Below are 16,896 nucleotides of genomic sequence, written 5' to 3'. Positions count from 1 at the left end.
TCCATGCATTTGTCTCCTCACGCATCGACTACTGTAATGTTCTTTTCATTGGTCTGCCTGCCAGCCTCATCTCCAGATTACAGTATATTCAAAACTCTGCGGCTAGAATACTCACTCACACCAAACGTTCTGCTCACATAACCCCAATCTTGTACGACCTCCATTGGCTCCCAGTTGCTTATCGCATTAAATTCAAAATTCTCCTCTTTGCATTTAGATCCCTAAATAGCCTAGCTCCCTCCTATCTCTGCAACATGCTTGTCCCCTACACCCCAACTCGTTCATTACGTTCCGCTGACTCTGGTCTTCTCGCTGTCCCTCGGTACCGCCTCTCTTCAATGAGGGGCAGATCATTTAGTGTTATTGCACCCAAACTCTGGAACTCCACGCTCACTCCACTCTGCTAATAATATCTCTGAATTCAAATCCTTACTTAAGAATCACTTATTTTCTGAATGCTTCGCTTCTGATCTGCCAAACTGACTACTTTATCTGATTCACCTCCACTCTGCTCATTTGTCTCCTCTGTCTTGTTTGTGTAAATCCAGTTTGTTATATTTGACTTCATGTATGTTTGTTTATCTTTTTGTCGCATTCCTTATAAAGTGTCCTTGAGCTTTGAAAAGGCGCTATATGAATAAAAATTATTATTATTATTATTATTATTATTATTATTATTATTATTAAAAATTGACTTTTATTTAAAGCTAAGGAATTTTTAAACTATTAATTACCATGTTTTTCCATCTTAAATTAATTTAATTTTGAACTATTTTGAAGAAACATTCGCAGCATTTTATTGCTTCAAATGAAATCCAAGCTATATTTTATTTAGATGCTAATTCAGTATTCCTAATTTTTATTTGTTTCAGCTTAGCAAGATTTTTAACAAAAGAGTTTTTTAATAAATATAGTTTCATTAGAGTCTTTAATTCCCTATTGGTGCCATATTTATGAACTCCAACGCAATTCTAGATCTCAATTAGACTACAATCGATGTAAACAAGATTTTCTCTCAAATTGCACTGAACAAAACTGCTCCAATTGCATTTATTAAAGATCCTCATATTACATCAGAGATATTCTTCAATATTAAATATTTTCCATTACGTTATATGATCACCCTGCATTTCAATTCTCAAAAGTAAGAAACCTCACAGAAACCCAGTGCATTATATCCTTCCGTCACTTCAAAACATAAAAAAAGCCTCTTCGTGAGAGAAAGAAAAAGCAAACGCAAAAGAGAAACCCTTTGGCTTTTACACACCCTAGTGCCTTTCTCTCCACTGGTGCCCTGGAATCCCTGAAATCCTTGAGAGCCCTAAAAAAGAGAAAGAGAGAGATTAATTCACAGGTCCATCAAAGCGAGGACAGAGAGAGGGATAAAAGGAGGAGAAGAGAGAAAAAGTGCTGCTGCAGCAGTGCATGCTGGGTCACGGTCAAACGGAAAGCTGACACCAGATGGCATTATGGGTAAATCCACTTAGCTTTGATCAAGAAGTTCAAACATGTCTGCTTTTCGCTGCGGCTCTAATGCATGCACACACACACAACCTCAGCCTTATATCAATACACACACACACAAACACACTGAGGATGCTGGGTAATCACTGGCAGATCGGGTGTGTTTACCTTGGGTCCTTGCCGGCCTGGATAACCTGGCAGTCCGGGTACACCCAGCTTACCCTAAAACCAAAACACACTATGAGAAACATGAGCAAATGTGACCAAACACTGACAAAAAGCTGGATTATATGTGTAACATGCTATTGAATAATTAGCATATATTAAGTTTATTAAGTTAGAAAGTCTTTAAGCAAACCTTATTGCGAAACAGTACCACAAATAGTGCAAACAGTGTATGTTCAATTACACATTGTGTAAATTAGAAGTGCTTATAGTGTATATTCAATATTGTTTGTATATATTAGAAGCGTTTATAGTGTATGCTCAATTTTATATATATATATATATATATATATATATATATATATATATATATATAATTGAATATATATATATATATATATATATATATATATATATATATATATATATATATATATATATATATATTCAATTATATATATATATATATAATTGAATATATATATATATAATTGAATATATATATATATATATATATATATATATATATATATATACATACATATATATACATACATATATATATACATACATATATATATACATACATATATATATATATATATATATATATATATATATATATATATATATATATATATATATATATATATATATATATTCAATTATATACAGGGCATTGTACCGTTTATAGCGTATTTTAATTATATATTGTTGTTATGTATTAGAAACGTTTATAGCTTACTTATCTAATATATATTGTGCTTATATATTACAAGCATTTATAGTGAGTATATTTTATTATAAATTGTGTATATATATTACAAGTGCTTATTGTGCATATTCAATGATATATTGTGTGTATATGTTAGAAACGTTTATAGTGTATGTTTATTGATATATTGTGTGTATATATTACAAGTATTTATAGTGTACATTCAATTTTATATTGTGTGTATATTACAAGTGTTATAGCGTATATTCAATTATATATTGTAGCATTTATAGTCTATATCCAATTATATATTGTGTGTATAAGAAGCATTTACATTGTATATTTAATTATATATTGTGTCTATATATAAGAAGTGTTTATAGTGTATATTCAATTATATATCGTTTGTATATATTACAAGCATTTATAGTGTATATTCAAGTATATATTGTGTGTGTAAATATTAGAAGCATTTATAGTGTATATTCAATTATATATTGTGTGTATATATTATAACCGTTAATACTTATGTTTAATTATATATTTTGTGTATATATTAGAAGTGTTTATAGTGTATAGTCTATTATATATTGTGTGTATATATTATAATCATTTATAATGTATATTTAGGTACATATTGTGTGTATATATTACAAGTGTTTAAGGTGTATATTCAATTATATATTGTGTGTATATATTATAATCGTTTATAATGTATATTTAGCTATATATTGTGTGTATATATTAGAAGTGTTTATAGTGTATATTCAATTGTACATTGTGTGTATATATTAAAAGCGTTTATAGTGTATATTTAGTTATATATTTTCTGTATATATTCAAAGCATTTTTAGTGTGTTTAATTATATATTGTGTGTATAAATCATAAGTGTTTATATTGTATTTTCCATTATATATTGTTTGTGCATATATTGGAATTGTTTATAGTGTATATTCAATTACATATGGTGTGTGTATATTAGAAGACTAGAACAATCTTCCTAACTAAATCTGAGCCTCTGAGTGACGTGAAAAGCACTATTCATATAGAGCAAAATTCATCACCTAAAGTACTGTCCCACTTACCTTCTCTCCTAAGGGTCCCAGTGGTCCAGGATCTCCAGGCAAACCAGATCTGCCTTTGGGTCCCTCGGGTCCATCTTCACCTCGGGGTCCCGCAGCACCAAGCTCTCCCTAAACACACATCAGACATTTTACACACTGCAGATCATTGAAATACAGACTTAGTCTACTAGTTTGACTAACTGTTTGATTACTAACTAACTATAAGACAACCATCTATCTATCTATCCAGTTGATGACTAATTAACAACTAACTAGTTTTACTAACTACCAAATTATTAACTAGTCTGCCTTTTAATTTAAAGATAATCTATCTAGACTTCAAATGTAACAAACTAATTAACTGACAACTAACAATCCATCCAACTGATGACTGACAACTAACTAGTTTATCTTAGAATAGATCAGGTCAAGTTTAACTGATTATTAGCTTAATAACTAATCAGCCATTTTAACTGAAAAATAATATATAGACTCCAAATATAATTAACAAACTAACTTAACGACAACTAACTATCCATCCAACTAACTATCCATCTATCTGATGATTAATTGACAACTAACTAGTTTATCAGTTTAACTAAAAATATATTACGTGCACAAGTTTAAATAACTAGTAGTTTATAATTAATCTACCATATACTAACCAACAGACTAGCTAACTAACTAACTAACTAACTAACTAACTAACTAACTAACTAAGAGACAACTAACTATCCCTATATATAATGACTAATTGAGAACTAAGTGGTTTAACTAAGAATTTATCAAGTCTACAAGTTTAACTCTGATTATTAACTAATCTTCCATTTTAACTAAAAATTAACTAACTAACTAACTAACTACCTATCCATCAGACAACTATCAATTCATCTGATGACTAATTGAGACCTAACTAGTTTATCAGTTTAACTAAAAAAATAATCTACTATTTTAACTAAACACAAAGCAACTAGCTAACTATCTAGCTAGCTAGCTAGCTAACTAACTAACTAACTAACTAACTAACTAACTAACTAACTAACCAATCTTCTAACTAACTAACCAACCAACCATCAGACAATTAACCATCCATCCATCTGATGACTAACTGACTAACTAGTTTACCAGTTTAACTACAAGCCAAGTCTAAAATTATAACTATCAGATTATTAACTACCATTTTAAATAAAAAAATATCTATAGACACTTCAAATATAACTATCTACCTACCTAGCTAACTACCTAACTACCTAACTAACACAAACAAAGGAAATATTTAAAATAAACCAATTCAATTGACCCCTCAAACTTGTGGACATTTACAATAATAGTTTAATTCATAAAATTGTTTATATAAAACAGTTTAAATGTAATTCACTTTCTGTGAAAACATTCAAACACAGAGGCTTCTGGGTATTATGTGGAATAAAACTGTGGAGGTTATGAACAGACCTTGAATGTCTTTATCACAAGTAAAAGTGATTTACGAAAGTCAATCCTGAATAAACGTTTTAAATAATAAAACTACCTTTCTGTAGACATTTACTGTGTGTGTGTGTGTGTGTGTGTGTGTGTGTGTGTGTGTGTGTGTGTGTGTGTGTGTGTGTGTGTGATTTGTTTTTGCCACTTTGAAGATAATAGAGGCAAAGATGGCCACTTTAGCAGCATGGGAACAGTGAAGTGCGTGTGTGGCATTTAACAAGACTAAAGGGTAATTTGGGACAATGTCCACCCACTTAAATCTAGAAACATTTGCATACTGGCCCCTAATAACCCAGAGCGGGGCGCGTTTGCTCATTACAGACATTAACTCAGAGACACGACTGAGTCAGCAGATTTATAACACACAAAAATCACATTAATTACACTGAGAGAATATAATGCCCCCTTCAACCTAACTCAAAACACTCTTTAATCTGTTTGTGTATCTGTCTGTCTGTTTGTCTGTCTATCTATCTAAAACACTCAGATTACTAACTTTCTATCAATTTAACAAAGAAAATCTCTAAAGTTTACACATCTAACTAGCTAGCTAAATAAATAACTGTCTACCTGATAACTATCTAGTGTAAAAGTTTAACTAATCAACAAGCTGTCAGCTATCAGATTATAACAAACTATTAGACATCTAAAGTTTCTATTACTTTAACTAAAAACATATCCAGTCTACAAATTCAACTAACAGACACTATCTATCTATCTATCTATCTATCTATCTATCTATCTATCTATCTATCTATCTATCTATCTATCTATCTATCTATCTATCTATCTATCTATCTATCTATCTATCTATCTATCTATCAATTTTTCCATCCATCCATCTATCCAGTTCACCTAACAAATAAGTAATGCTCTATCTATCTAATGAATATCAGACAACTAACAAGTCTACTAGTTTAACTAACAAAGAATATATCTAGTATCTATCTACATCTAATGTTGATAAATAATGTTTATTACATTGGGTCCCTTTTATACACCTGGCACAATAAGGCGCAAGACGTGTTTGCCCAGGTGAGAGCAAATCCATCTGCCACAAGAGGTATGTTAAGGCGCATTTTTGGCACGTTGCTATTTTGAGGAACTAAAATAGACTCTGCAATAGACCAGCTGAAAGCAGGTACTTTCCACATAAATATAAAAACCTCAGCCTCCATGCCTTCTTCAACTCAGGGGGCTTTTTTCAGTTTATTCACAACAACTTACTTTTGTATAATGTTATTATTATTAGTAGTAGTAGTAGTATTTATCACATGCACATTTATATTTGTTTTATTAAAAACAAGATTAGATTTGTCCACCTGTCAGGTTTTAGACCATATAGGGCATAGCATGTGTGTTTGGATATAACTGTTATCGTATATAAATCGTTATTACTGTTCATTTATTCATTTTGCTGGAAATTAGAACTGAATTTAGAAATAAATTAGAAACAAATCTTTGCACTTAACAAACTAAATTAATTATGTAGGCTAACAGATGTCTGTGTGTACAACACTGTTTCCTTATCCACGAGAAAGTGAATGTAAAGAGAAAGTGAATGTAAAGGCCGATTGGAGGAGGCTCATTCTTTATCCTTGTGCTGCAAATGGTCTGTTTAACTGTTTTCTCGCTAGTGAAGTGTTCCATTTTTCCACTTACAAAGTCTATCATGTAAATAGCAACTGACTTTTAAAGGGAATGGGAGATGAGATGTAAAACACATCTCATTAAGAGAATAAGCTCAACCCTGTTAGACCATGCGCCGCAGCACAAATTGTATTTTTTCGTCCTTAAATAGCAAAAGTGGATTCGGACAGGCCCTTAATGTTTTAGACTTTGCGCCTAGATCATTAAAATAGAGCCCATAGAGTTACCACGATGTTGTTTATCAGTTGAGCACCTTCAAAATATTAGTATGTTTTTCTGCTTGTGCTAATCATGTGACTCTCATCATAACCTACTTTTGTTTTTTTTAAATATCAATGTTAATGATACTAGAACTTCTATGTTAGGCTGCTTTGACACAATCTACAATGTAAAAGCGCTATAGAAATAAACATGAAACATGAAAACATGAATAATTAACCTTCAAATGTTTATAATTACTGAAATAGAGTAGTTTACTGTATATGTATAAATGCTTATACCTTATTTTTACAGCAAAATGTGGTCAACCACATCTGCCAATTTTTTTTATTGTAAATTTTACAGAATAATATTATTATTCAATATTATATTTTTTACAGTGTGTGTCTGTGGAGTTCAGGAGCTTCTCTTTCTGTGATATGTCATTGCTAAGGGTGTTTTTAGCACATTTCTTTATGTCCAAATCCCCAAGCTCTGGTTTTTAGGTACGGCTCAGGTTTGTTCTTCAGTGAGCGTCTATATTTGCTCAAATCCCAAAGCTTACGAGCAAAAAAGCAATAGTGGTGGACAACTAAATATAGACACACAGTGATTTGTCTAATTCTTCAGAGATGCTCTGTGAATTAAAGATCGACCCAAGTGAAAAGAGAAATCAAATCCTATTATTCCCTAGAGATAAACCCAACACAAATAACCTCTTCAACTTGAGAATAAATCTCTCACCTTGTCCCCTTTAACGCCCATATCTCCCTTAAATCCCGGGAATCCGTCTTCTCCCTGAGAAAGAAAGAGAGAGGGAGATGAAGATTTGACACTCTGAGAAACTTCCTTTCACACATAATACCTTTTTTTTTGACAAATGCAACAGGAGCGATCTCCATGGCAACTGCTATTTCTGCTATTTGCAAGGGCCTGATCTTATTTTCCTGCGGCGTACTCTCGTAGGATAAAACTTTTTTAATGACCAAAGCGAGAAGGTCAAAAATGCATCTTGGAGTATGTTATCAGTTCCATATTCAGAAGCAGAAATGAAACATTAATGATACACGGGAGCAGTGCATTAGCCGTCGGCGCGCACGCACACACTCACAGTCAGATGAACACACTCTAAAATTACCTTTTCACCCTTGTTTCCTTTCAGCCCGCGGACTCCATCAGCACCCTGCAGATAGAAGGAGCCAATGAAAAAAAGAAAGAGGCGAAATCAACAGAGGCCATCTAGACTTCAAATCTCTGAGAAAGCAAACCTCTGTGATGGTGAATGCTGTGTATGAAGCATGAAGGCGCTAAAAGCACATTTTCAAAGCAGGCTGACTTGCTGTCTGCTTTCTGCATGAATTGCATCCTCGTGTTGTAACTGGTTTATAATGCAAGCCGGATGTAAGATTTCACTCACTCAACTGATTATCCATTAAACTCTCACTTTTAGATTAGAATTAGACTGTTTAGTTTTGACTGTCACGCAATGATTGAATTGCCATGATATTTCTAAATACAAAAATTTCTAAAATACTTTCACAGGCTGCCTGACTGAGAAAAAAGCATCTGTATAGGTGGTGAGGCACCTTTTTGAAGACAATTAAGGAGCTATTTTCAAAATTTAGCATTTACGAATGAAGAATTTAAGTCTAATAAGTAAACATTTTGCAGTAGAAAGCCAACTAAATAAAAGTATAGGCAATTAGCAGTGTCAGAACATCAGAAGTGCCTCATCCTTTACTACTAGGAACTACACCAACATTCACTGAACAATCAGGGATTGTTATGAGATCTACTAATGACTGTTGAGATGGAAGAAATGAAGATTAAAAACCACAAACCTTCACACCTCGAGGCCCAGGATAACCAATCGGCCCTTGAGGACCATGAGGTCCCTGTAAAATACAATCAGTTATTGATCACATCTAAAGCTGCATTTGTACAACAAATTGCCACAAACTCATAAGATAGAAGAGAAATGCAGGATAAACACATACCAAGTTTCCTTTCTCTCCTGATGGCCCTTCTTTCCCTGGGTGACCCTATTTTGAAGAACGATATGCAAGTTATGATATTGTTAACACTATAAAGACATCAAATCTTTGAGTTGTCGCTTTGAGAAAAGAGAATCTATCTGCTTCTATATGTATTTATCTTTCAGATGACTAACAGACAACTAACTAATGTGTGCCCATCTTGTCTACAAGCTTAACTAACTAACTAACTAACTAACTAACTAACTAACTAACTAACTAACTAACTAACTAACTAACTAACTAACTAACTAACTAACTATCTAACATTACTATCTGACACCTAACAATTCTACCAATTTAACAAACAATCTATTTAGTCTATGTGTGTGACTAACTAACATAATACTATTGGACAGCTAACTAACTAACTAACTAACTAACTAACTAACTAACTAACTAACTAACTAACTAACTAACTAACTAACTAAAATATTACCATCTGACAACTAACTAGTATTTCAACTTAACAATCTATCTAGTCTATGCATTTAAGTGACTAACTAACTAACTAACTAACTAACTAACTAACTAACTAACTAACTAACTAACTAACTAACTAACTAACTAACATATTACTATCAGACAATTAACTTGTCTATCAGTTTAACAAACAATCTATCTAGTCTATGCATTTCAGTGACTAACTAACTAACTAACTAACTAACTAACTAACTAACTAACTAACTAACTAACTAACTAATATATTACCATCTGACTACTAACTAGTCTATCAATTTAACAATCTGTCTAGTCTATTCGTTTAAGTGACTAACTAACTAACTAACTAACTAACTAACTAACTAACTAACTAACTAACTAACTAACTAACTAACTAACTAACTAACTAACTAACTAACTAACAAACATTACTATCTGACAACTAACAATTCTACCAATTTAACAAACAATCTATTTAGTCTATGTGTTTGACTAACTAACATAATACTATTGGACAGCTAACTAACTAACTAACTAACTAACTAACTAACTAACTAACTAACTAACTAACTAACTAACTAACTAACTAACTAACTAACTAACTAACTAACTAACTAATTAACTAACTAACATATTACCATCTGACAACTAACTAGTATTTCAACTTAACAATCTATCTAGTCTATGCATTTAAGTGACTAACTAACTAACTAACTAACTAACTAACTAACTAACATATTACTATCAGACAATTAACTTGTCTATCAATTTAACAAACAATCTATCTAGTCTATGCATTTCAGTGACTAACTAACTAACTAACTAACTAACTAACTAACTAACTAACTAACTAACTAACTAACTAACTAACTAACTAACATATTACTATCAGACAACTAACTTGTCTATCAATTTAACAAACAATCTATCTAGTCCATGCATTTGACTAACTAACATAATACTATCTGACAGCTAACTAGTCTACGAATTTAACAAATACATTATCTAGTCTATGCGTTTTAGTAAGTAACTCACTAACTAAACTATAACTATCCGACAACTAACATGTCTATCAATTTAACACTATATATTCTATGCATTTAAGTAACTAACTAGCTAACTAACTAACTAGCTAACTAGCTAACACATAACATAACATATCTGATAACTAACTAGACTGTCCATTTAACAAACAATCTATCTAGTCTATGTATTTAACTAACATATTACTATCTGACAACTAACTAGTGTACCGATTTAACAAATACTCTGTCTAGTCTATGCATTTTACTAACTAACTAACTAAATAAATAGCATATTACCATCCGATGAATAACTAGACTAAATAGACTAATCTGTCAATCTATCTAAACACTAGTCTATGAAAAATTAATCTATTAATACCAATTTATCCATCTATCTATCTAATCTACAGTGCAACTAACAACTAATACATCTAGTCTACAAGTTTAACTGACTAACTACCCACCTAACTAACAGACAACAAAAACAAAGACAGCCCTTTTTCCCTAGGTTGTCCTGCAGTGCCAAACAGATATGATGAGTTATGCAATGCTGAGTTGTGGCTTTGAGATGTGAATAATGTGTGCTTGTGAAGATAGATCTGAGAGAAAACAAAAATGGCAGGCTGATCCCTGTGCTATAATTATGAATACAATGAAATCTCTCTGATACGCAAACAACAAAGTTTGAGACGATCAGACGAGATGCGTGTGGATTTCCCGGACTCACCGGAGGCCCGTCGGCTCCTGGCATTCCCGGCAAGCCTGGTTTTCCAGTGGGACCCTGATAATAGAGGAAAACCAGCACAGATAAGCACTCACAAGCCATTAACACTCACAACACACTTCCTGTTTCAACACACACACATGAATAATCATCTCGTCGATCGATCTATCAGCTCATGTGGCCTGAGGGTAGATGGGTTAATGACAACTAATGATGTCCATAATGAGGAAAATGGTTCAAATGCATCTTAACAAATCTTTGTGTTCTTAAAGTGTAAACAAACAGTATATTATTCAGAATAGAATCTTTTATTTCATTAAAAAGCATCATGTTAGCTGAGTTTGCATCTTTCTGTGATCATTTATGACATCTTGAATGAGGAAGGAATGACTGAAACACCCAAATTTAGAATTTAGAATAAAAAAAAATTTTTTTGCAAAAAAAAAAAACTGGAATAAACGCTGACATAAACAAGATGAAAAAAAAAAAACAATTTGCAAAAAAATGTTTCTGAAACACATATGCCAAATAAATACTGAAGTAGAGAACATTACGTTCATGTGGCCAATCAGCTGTCTTCATTATCCTCGCCTTGTTTACTGTTGGTTGCTAGGTTACCAATACTACAATTAGCTGCTCTGACAACTTGAATGGAAATATTTCCGTCATTTCTTAATTCCCATTTGAGTTTTTTTTATTTAATTTTCAATTTAATTTCACTTCTAATTCTTTTTTAATTATTATTTAGAATGGAAGCATGTGTAACATTTAATACTGTATATTTAAAGTAATTTTACATAAATGCATTTAAAATGTCAGCTCTAATTTCTTATGTAACATTCTATCTGTCATAATACAGCAGCCCTGGCCTGTAATGAGTTTTTTATTTTTATTTTAGAATTAGTTTTATTGACATTAAATGTTAAATTGCTAACAATCCCCATACTTTTCAGTTGCAGATTGAAGTAATTAGTCAAATTTGAGTTACTGGCATTAAAAACAACACAGTGGATAAAGTAATTATAAAAATGCCAGCACATGGTTAAAGTCAATACCAGGGGTTATACATTTTAGCGAACAAAAAAAAAAGCCTCACCTTTTCTCCTGGAGGTCCGATCGGTCCCTGAGGACCATTAAGCCCCTGTGGAATAAGCGGATGTGAAGTGGTTAATGATATGAGTGAAGGGGGAGGGCTAAGTGTGTAAGTGGGAGTCTCCTGATGAATACCTGAGCTCCAGGGTTGCCTTGCTGTCCAGGGGGACCAGGTTCACCTTGAGGACCCTGATGGGAGAAAACAGTAGGGATCATATATTGGTAATATAGATCATAAATACAAATAAAGTCAAATTTTTATTCTTTTAAAAATATTTCCCAAGTGCTGTTTAAGAGAGAGTATTTTTCTTTCAACACATTTTGAAAGATAATTTAATAGAATAATAAAATTAGTTATAATAACTAATTTCTAAAATGTATTACTTTTATCTTTGCCATGATGACAACACGTAATATTTCACTAGTTATTTTGCAAAACACTAGTATCCAGTCATTGAAGTGATATTTAAAGAATTTATTGTTCAGTAGCCAATCAAAAAAAATATATATAAATAAATAAATAAACAAACAAATAAATAAATAAACAAACAAACAAACGAACGAACGAACGAACGAACGAACAAACAAACAAATAAATAAATGCATACATAAATATACAAATAAATAAAAAATTTATAAATACACAAATATATAAATAAATAAATTAATTAATTAATTAATAAATAATTCCATACATACATACATACATACATAAATACATACATACATAAATAAATAAATAAATAAATAAATAAATAAATAAATAAATAAATAATTTGAACAATATTGCCCTTAAAAATTATTTGTCAATTTCCTAAACAGGAAATATTAATATTTTTGAAAAATTCTACGTAAGGTTAATAATGTTGCAATAATTGTATATAAATCATGCATAAACATATTCATGTGTAAATGTATGTGTGTCAGACTTACAATGTTTCCTTTAGGTCCTGGGTGTCCGTCCATACCAGTCACACCCTAAAACAATTAAAACCAGACCAAAACTGAGAAAAACTAATTCAGCAAACGTAACACTAAGAATAAAAACATTCATTAATAGGCTGTTGTTTAAATTAGTGATAACTCTAATGAATGAAAGAGAAAAAAAGATTCAGATGAAGAAAACATTTGCACTCACAGGAGGTCCTGGAGGCCCTTGAGGACCTTTGGGGCCCAAAACACCACGAGGACCCTGAATAAGAGAAGATGAGGAGATGGAGAGTTGTGTTCAGCTGATAAACACAGGCTTTACTGAGATAATAAAAAGCGGGGCTGCATTCACTAGGTCACATGATCTCGATATGAATAAAGCAGTTTTTTATGCCATCTATTACACACTTCATCTCACGTGCTTCATTTTAAGTATTATTTATTTAAAAAAATGTATTCTAAATTAATTAAAGAGCTATGAAGTATTACATTTTAAATGCTAAAACATTATAATAAAATAAATGTTTATTATAAGATGTTATTAATATTTAACTTTAATAAAATCAAACAACAAATAAACTGGCGATGCTTTTTTAATAATTTTAAAATAAAAAACGACAAAAAAAATGTTCTGCTTAATTAAAAAAATCAAATAAATGTTGATTAAATACTTTAAAATGACCTAATCTATTTAAAAATAAAATATATAAGTGTTTCGCTTATTTAAAGTATCATTTATCAAAATCTCAAATTTTAAATGTTCAACTGAAATAAAGATTTTTAAAAAAATGTAAAAAATGTAAAAAAAAAATGTAAAAAAAATAAAATAAAAATAGATAAATAACTAAATAAATAATAATAAATACAATTTATATCTTAGGTACAGAATATTTTAATGTTAAATCCCATTCTTTAAATAGCTTATCGGAAATATTTATTAAAATTAATAAAACAAAAAAAATAAATTAAAAAAAAATTATATTTAAAATGGAAATGGCCATTAAGGGTTCCAGCTATTTAAAAATGTAAAATAATGATAATAATAATAATAATAATAATAATAATAATAATAATAATAATAACAACAATATGATTAATAATAATAATAATAATAATAATAATAATAACAATATGATTAATAATAATAATAATAATAATAATATGATTAATAATAATAATAATATGATAATAATAATAATAGTAATAATAATAATAATGATAATAATAATGATAATAATAATAACAATATGATTAATAATAATAATAATAACAATAATAATAATAATAATAATAATAATAATAATAATAATAATAATATGATTATAATAATAATAATAATAATAATAATAATAATAATGAGTACTATTTATATTTGAGCTTTACTATATTTTAACATAAAATCACCTACTTTAAATAGCTTATGGGACATAATTAAAAAAAATAATAAATGTTCTAATAAGATTATCCATTTTATAAAGAAAATAGCCAATAAGTTTCCAGCCATTTTAAAAAAATAATAACAACAACAATAATAATAAATACTATTTGTATCTGAGGTATGCCATATGTTATTGATAAATCATCTACTTTAGCTTATCAGACATAATAGTGAATGTTTATGTGTTGAGCCATGTATAATCTGAATGATGAATACAGAGCTCCTCCTGCTGGACAGAGTGTTAAACTGTTTTAACAATAAGTGGTCAACTGAACAACCTGTACACTTCCTGTCTCCCGTTTCTCTCACAACACATCCAAAATACAAAACCGTATCTGCCATTGTTACGTTAGCAGATAAAAGACAGCATGCTGGCACACTGGAGGAAACATAAGCTTACCGGTTCACCAGGCAGGCCTCGGGGACCGACCTCACCATCGTCACCCTGAAACACAGGAAATGATGTCATTATTATGACCAATTAGATAAAGTAAGATAAAAGATGAAGAGGGAAGTGTCATTACTCTTTCTCCATCTTCTCCTGAAGGCCCCGGTGGACCCTGAGGACCCGTCTCACCCTACAAATACACACACACAATCATTAACACTCATTTAGTGAATAACTTGCTACTTACATGACTATATTATAAATTAATTAAAGACTGCATATATGCAATCTGGATATTAACATTAAGGATTTGAGAACATCAAAAATATGCATTTTATAATATTAAATTAAATTAAATTAAATTAAATTAAATTAAATTAAATTAAATTAAATTTAATTAAATTTAATTAAATTTAATTAAAATTTAATTTAATTATTTGCTCTAAAGTGTCCTATTAAATTTAGGAATGTTCAAATAAAATTAAATAAAAAAATATTAAATTACAACCTATTTTATAATACTTATTATTTATCAAAATAAAATAACATTTATCTGAAAATAAAATAAATTTACTCTTAAGGGTCCTAACTATGTTTACATATAATTTGAATAAATAATATTAATAACAAATAGCTAATCTATACATTTTTAAATGTATTTGAAAATAAATTGCAACCGATCTAAATTCTATTTTATAACATGCACTATGGATCAACTTGTTATTAAATCTGGACATTAATTAGAAGATTGGAGAAAAATTTAAACATCTTAAATTGAATTCCAAAAATTAAATTATATTAAATTAAATTCAATTAAATTAAATTCAATTCAATTCAATTCAATTCAATTATTTGTTCTAAAATGTCCTATTTATTTAGGAATGTTGAAGTAAAATAAATAATAATAAAATAAAATATATTAAAACGAAAACTGTTTAAGGGTTTGAATTATTATAAAACCTTTTTTAAAAACTCAATATTGACATGTTATACAAAAAAAATGTAAACTATTTTACATTTTTTATTATATATTCAAATAAAATGTATTTATAAAATAAAATAAAAGTCCTAAACATATGTATATGTTATAATAATATAAAAATTAATGTATTTGAAAATTAAGTAACACTGATCCAAATGCTGTTACAATGTCGACTACATGTGCAAATAAAATATAATATATTTAAAAGATAAATAAATAAAATAATAATTTTTACCCTGTATAAAATAAAATAATTATAATATATTTTTCATTGTATTAATTTCTAAAATAAAATACATTTTAATTTAATTTAATTTAATTTAATTTAATTTAATTTAATTTAATTTAATTTAATTTAATTTAATTTAAAACTAAATAAAATTAATGTATTTGAAAATAAAATAACTCTGATCCAAATGCCATTTTACAATGCCAACTATATGCGCAAATAAAATAAAATATATTTGGAAAAAATAAATAAATAAAAATAAAATAATCATGTTTACCCTGCTTAAAATATTCATAAATAATTTTTATTGTATGAATTAAAATTAAATAAAAAATAAAAATAAAAAATAATTCAAATAAAATAAATAAATAAAAGAAAAAAATTAAATTAAAAAATGAAAAATAAAAACCATGTTTACCCTGTGTCCCTTTTCACCGGGCAAACCAGCGAGACCATCAAATCCTCGATCTCCCTGTGAGACACAGACACAAAACAGTTCCTAATTACAGGACAGTTACATTTTTAGAGACAATTATTCCCAATTATAATCCATCTGTTTCCTTTCTTTCATCTTACTGTGCACATTCATCATTGTGTGTCATGCTAAAAGCAGTCTGTTTATTGTAAATCTCTCTAGGTTTACCTTGGGTCCTGTCTGTCCAGGCATCCCTCTGGCTCCATCTGAGCCGGGTCGACCCTAAAAACGCACAAAACATCATTACTATATAATAACAATCACACCGGCCTGGGGGATTTCAACGAAATGCAAACCTACCCTTCTACCAGGCTTTCCGGTAGGGCCTGCAGATCCCATTGGACCACGAGGACCCTAAAACACACAAAAACAGGTCTGTAAATTTTGTGTAATCGACCTA

General features: G+C 29.7%; 1 protein-coding gene across 3 annotated transcripts in view; it reads right to left on the bottom strand.

Moving 5' to 3' along the window:
- Positions 1 to 16,896, bottom strand: part of col5a1 (procollagen, type V, alpha 1) — a 229,113-nt gene that overhangs the window by 70,299 nt on the left and 141,918 nt on the right. For all 3 annotated transcript variants that reach the window (XR_012397110.1, XM_073935763.1, XM_073935764.1), the window contains exons 16-32: positions 16,797 to 16,850; positions 16,665 to 16,718; positions 16,440 to 16,493; positions 14,947 to 15,000; positions 14,823 to 14,867; positions 13,193 to 13,246; positions 12,988 to 13,032; positions 12,190 to 12,243; positions 12,059 to 12,103; positions 10,966 to 11,019; positions 8,737 to 8,781; positions 8,581 to 8,634; positions 7,878 to 7,922; positions 7,484 to 7,537; positions 3,431 to 3,538; positions 1,633 to 1,686; positions 1,268 to 1,321 (exon numbers count right to left, since the gene is read on the bottom strand). Coding sequence is in view for 2 of the 3 variants with exons in the window: in XM_073935763.1 (XP_073791864.1) it covers positions 1,268 to 1,321; positions 1,633 to 1,686; positions 3,431 to 3,538; positions 7,484 to 7,537; positions 7,878 to 7,922; positions 8,581 to 8,634; positions 8,737 to 8,781; positions 10,966 to 11,019; positions 12,059 to 12,103; positions 12,190 to 12,243; positions 12,988 to 13,032; positions 13,193 to 13,246; positions 14,823 to 14,867; positions 14,947 to 15,000; positions 16,440 to 16,493; positions 16,665 to 16,718; positions 16,797 to 16,850 (927 nt within the window). In the remaining variant the exon portion in view is untranslated. The remainder of the gene's footprint in view (positions 1 to 1,267; positions 1,322 to 1,632; positions 1,687 to 3,430; positions 3,539 to 7,483; positions 7,538 to 7,877; positions 7,923 to 8,580; positions 8,635 to 8,736; positions 8,782 to 10,965; positions 11,020 to 12,058; positions 12,104 to 12,189; positions 12,244 to 12,987; positions 13,033 to 13,192; positions 13,247 to 14,822; positions 14,868 to 14,946; positions 15,001 to 16,439; positions 16,494 to 16,664; positions 16,719 to 16,796; positions 16,851 to 16,896) is intronic.

This window comes from Danio rerio, chromosome 21, assembly GCF_049306965.1.
Source record: "Danio rerio strain Tuebingen ecotype United States chromosome 21, GRCz12tu, whole genome shotgun sequence".
NCBI classification, from domain to species: domain Eukaryota; kingdom Metazoa; phylum Chordata; class Actinopteri; order Cypriniformes; family Danionidae; genus Danio; species Danio rerio.
Note: the sequence above shows the minus strand (reverse complement) of the source record. Positions and strands in the feature narration are given on the sequence as shown.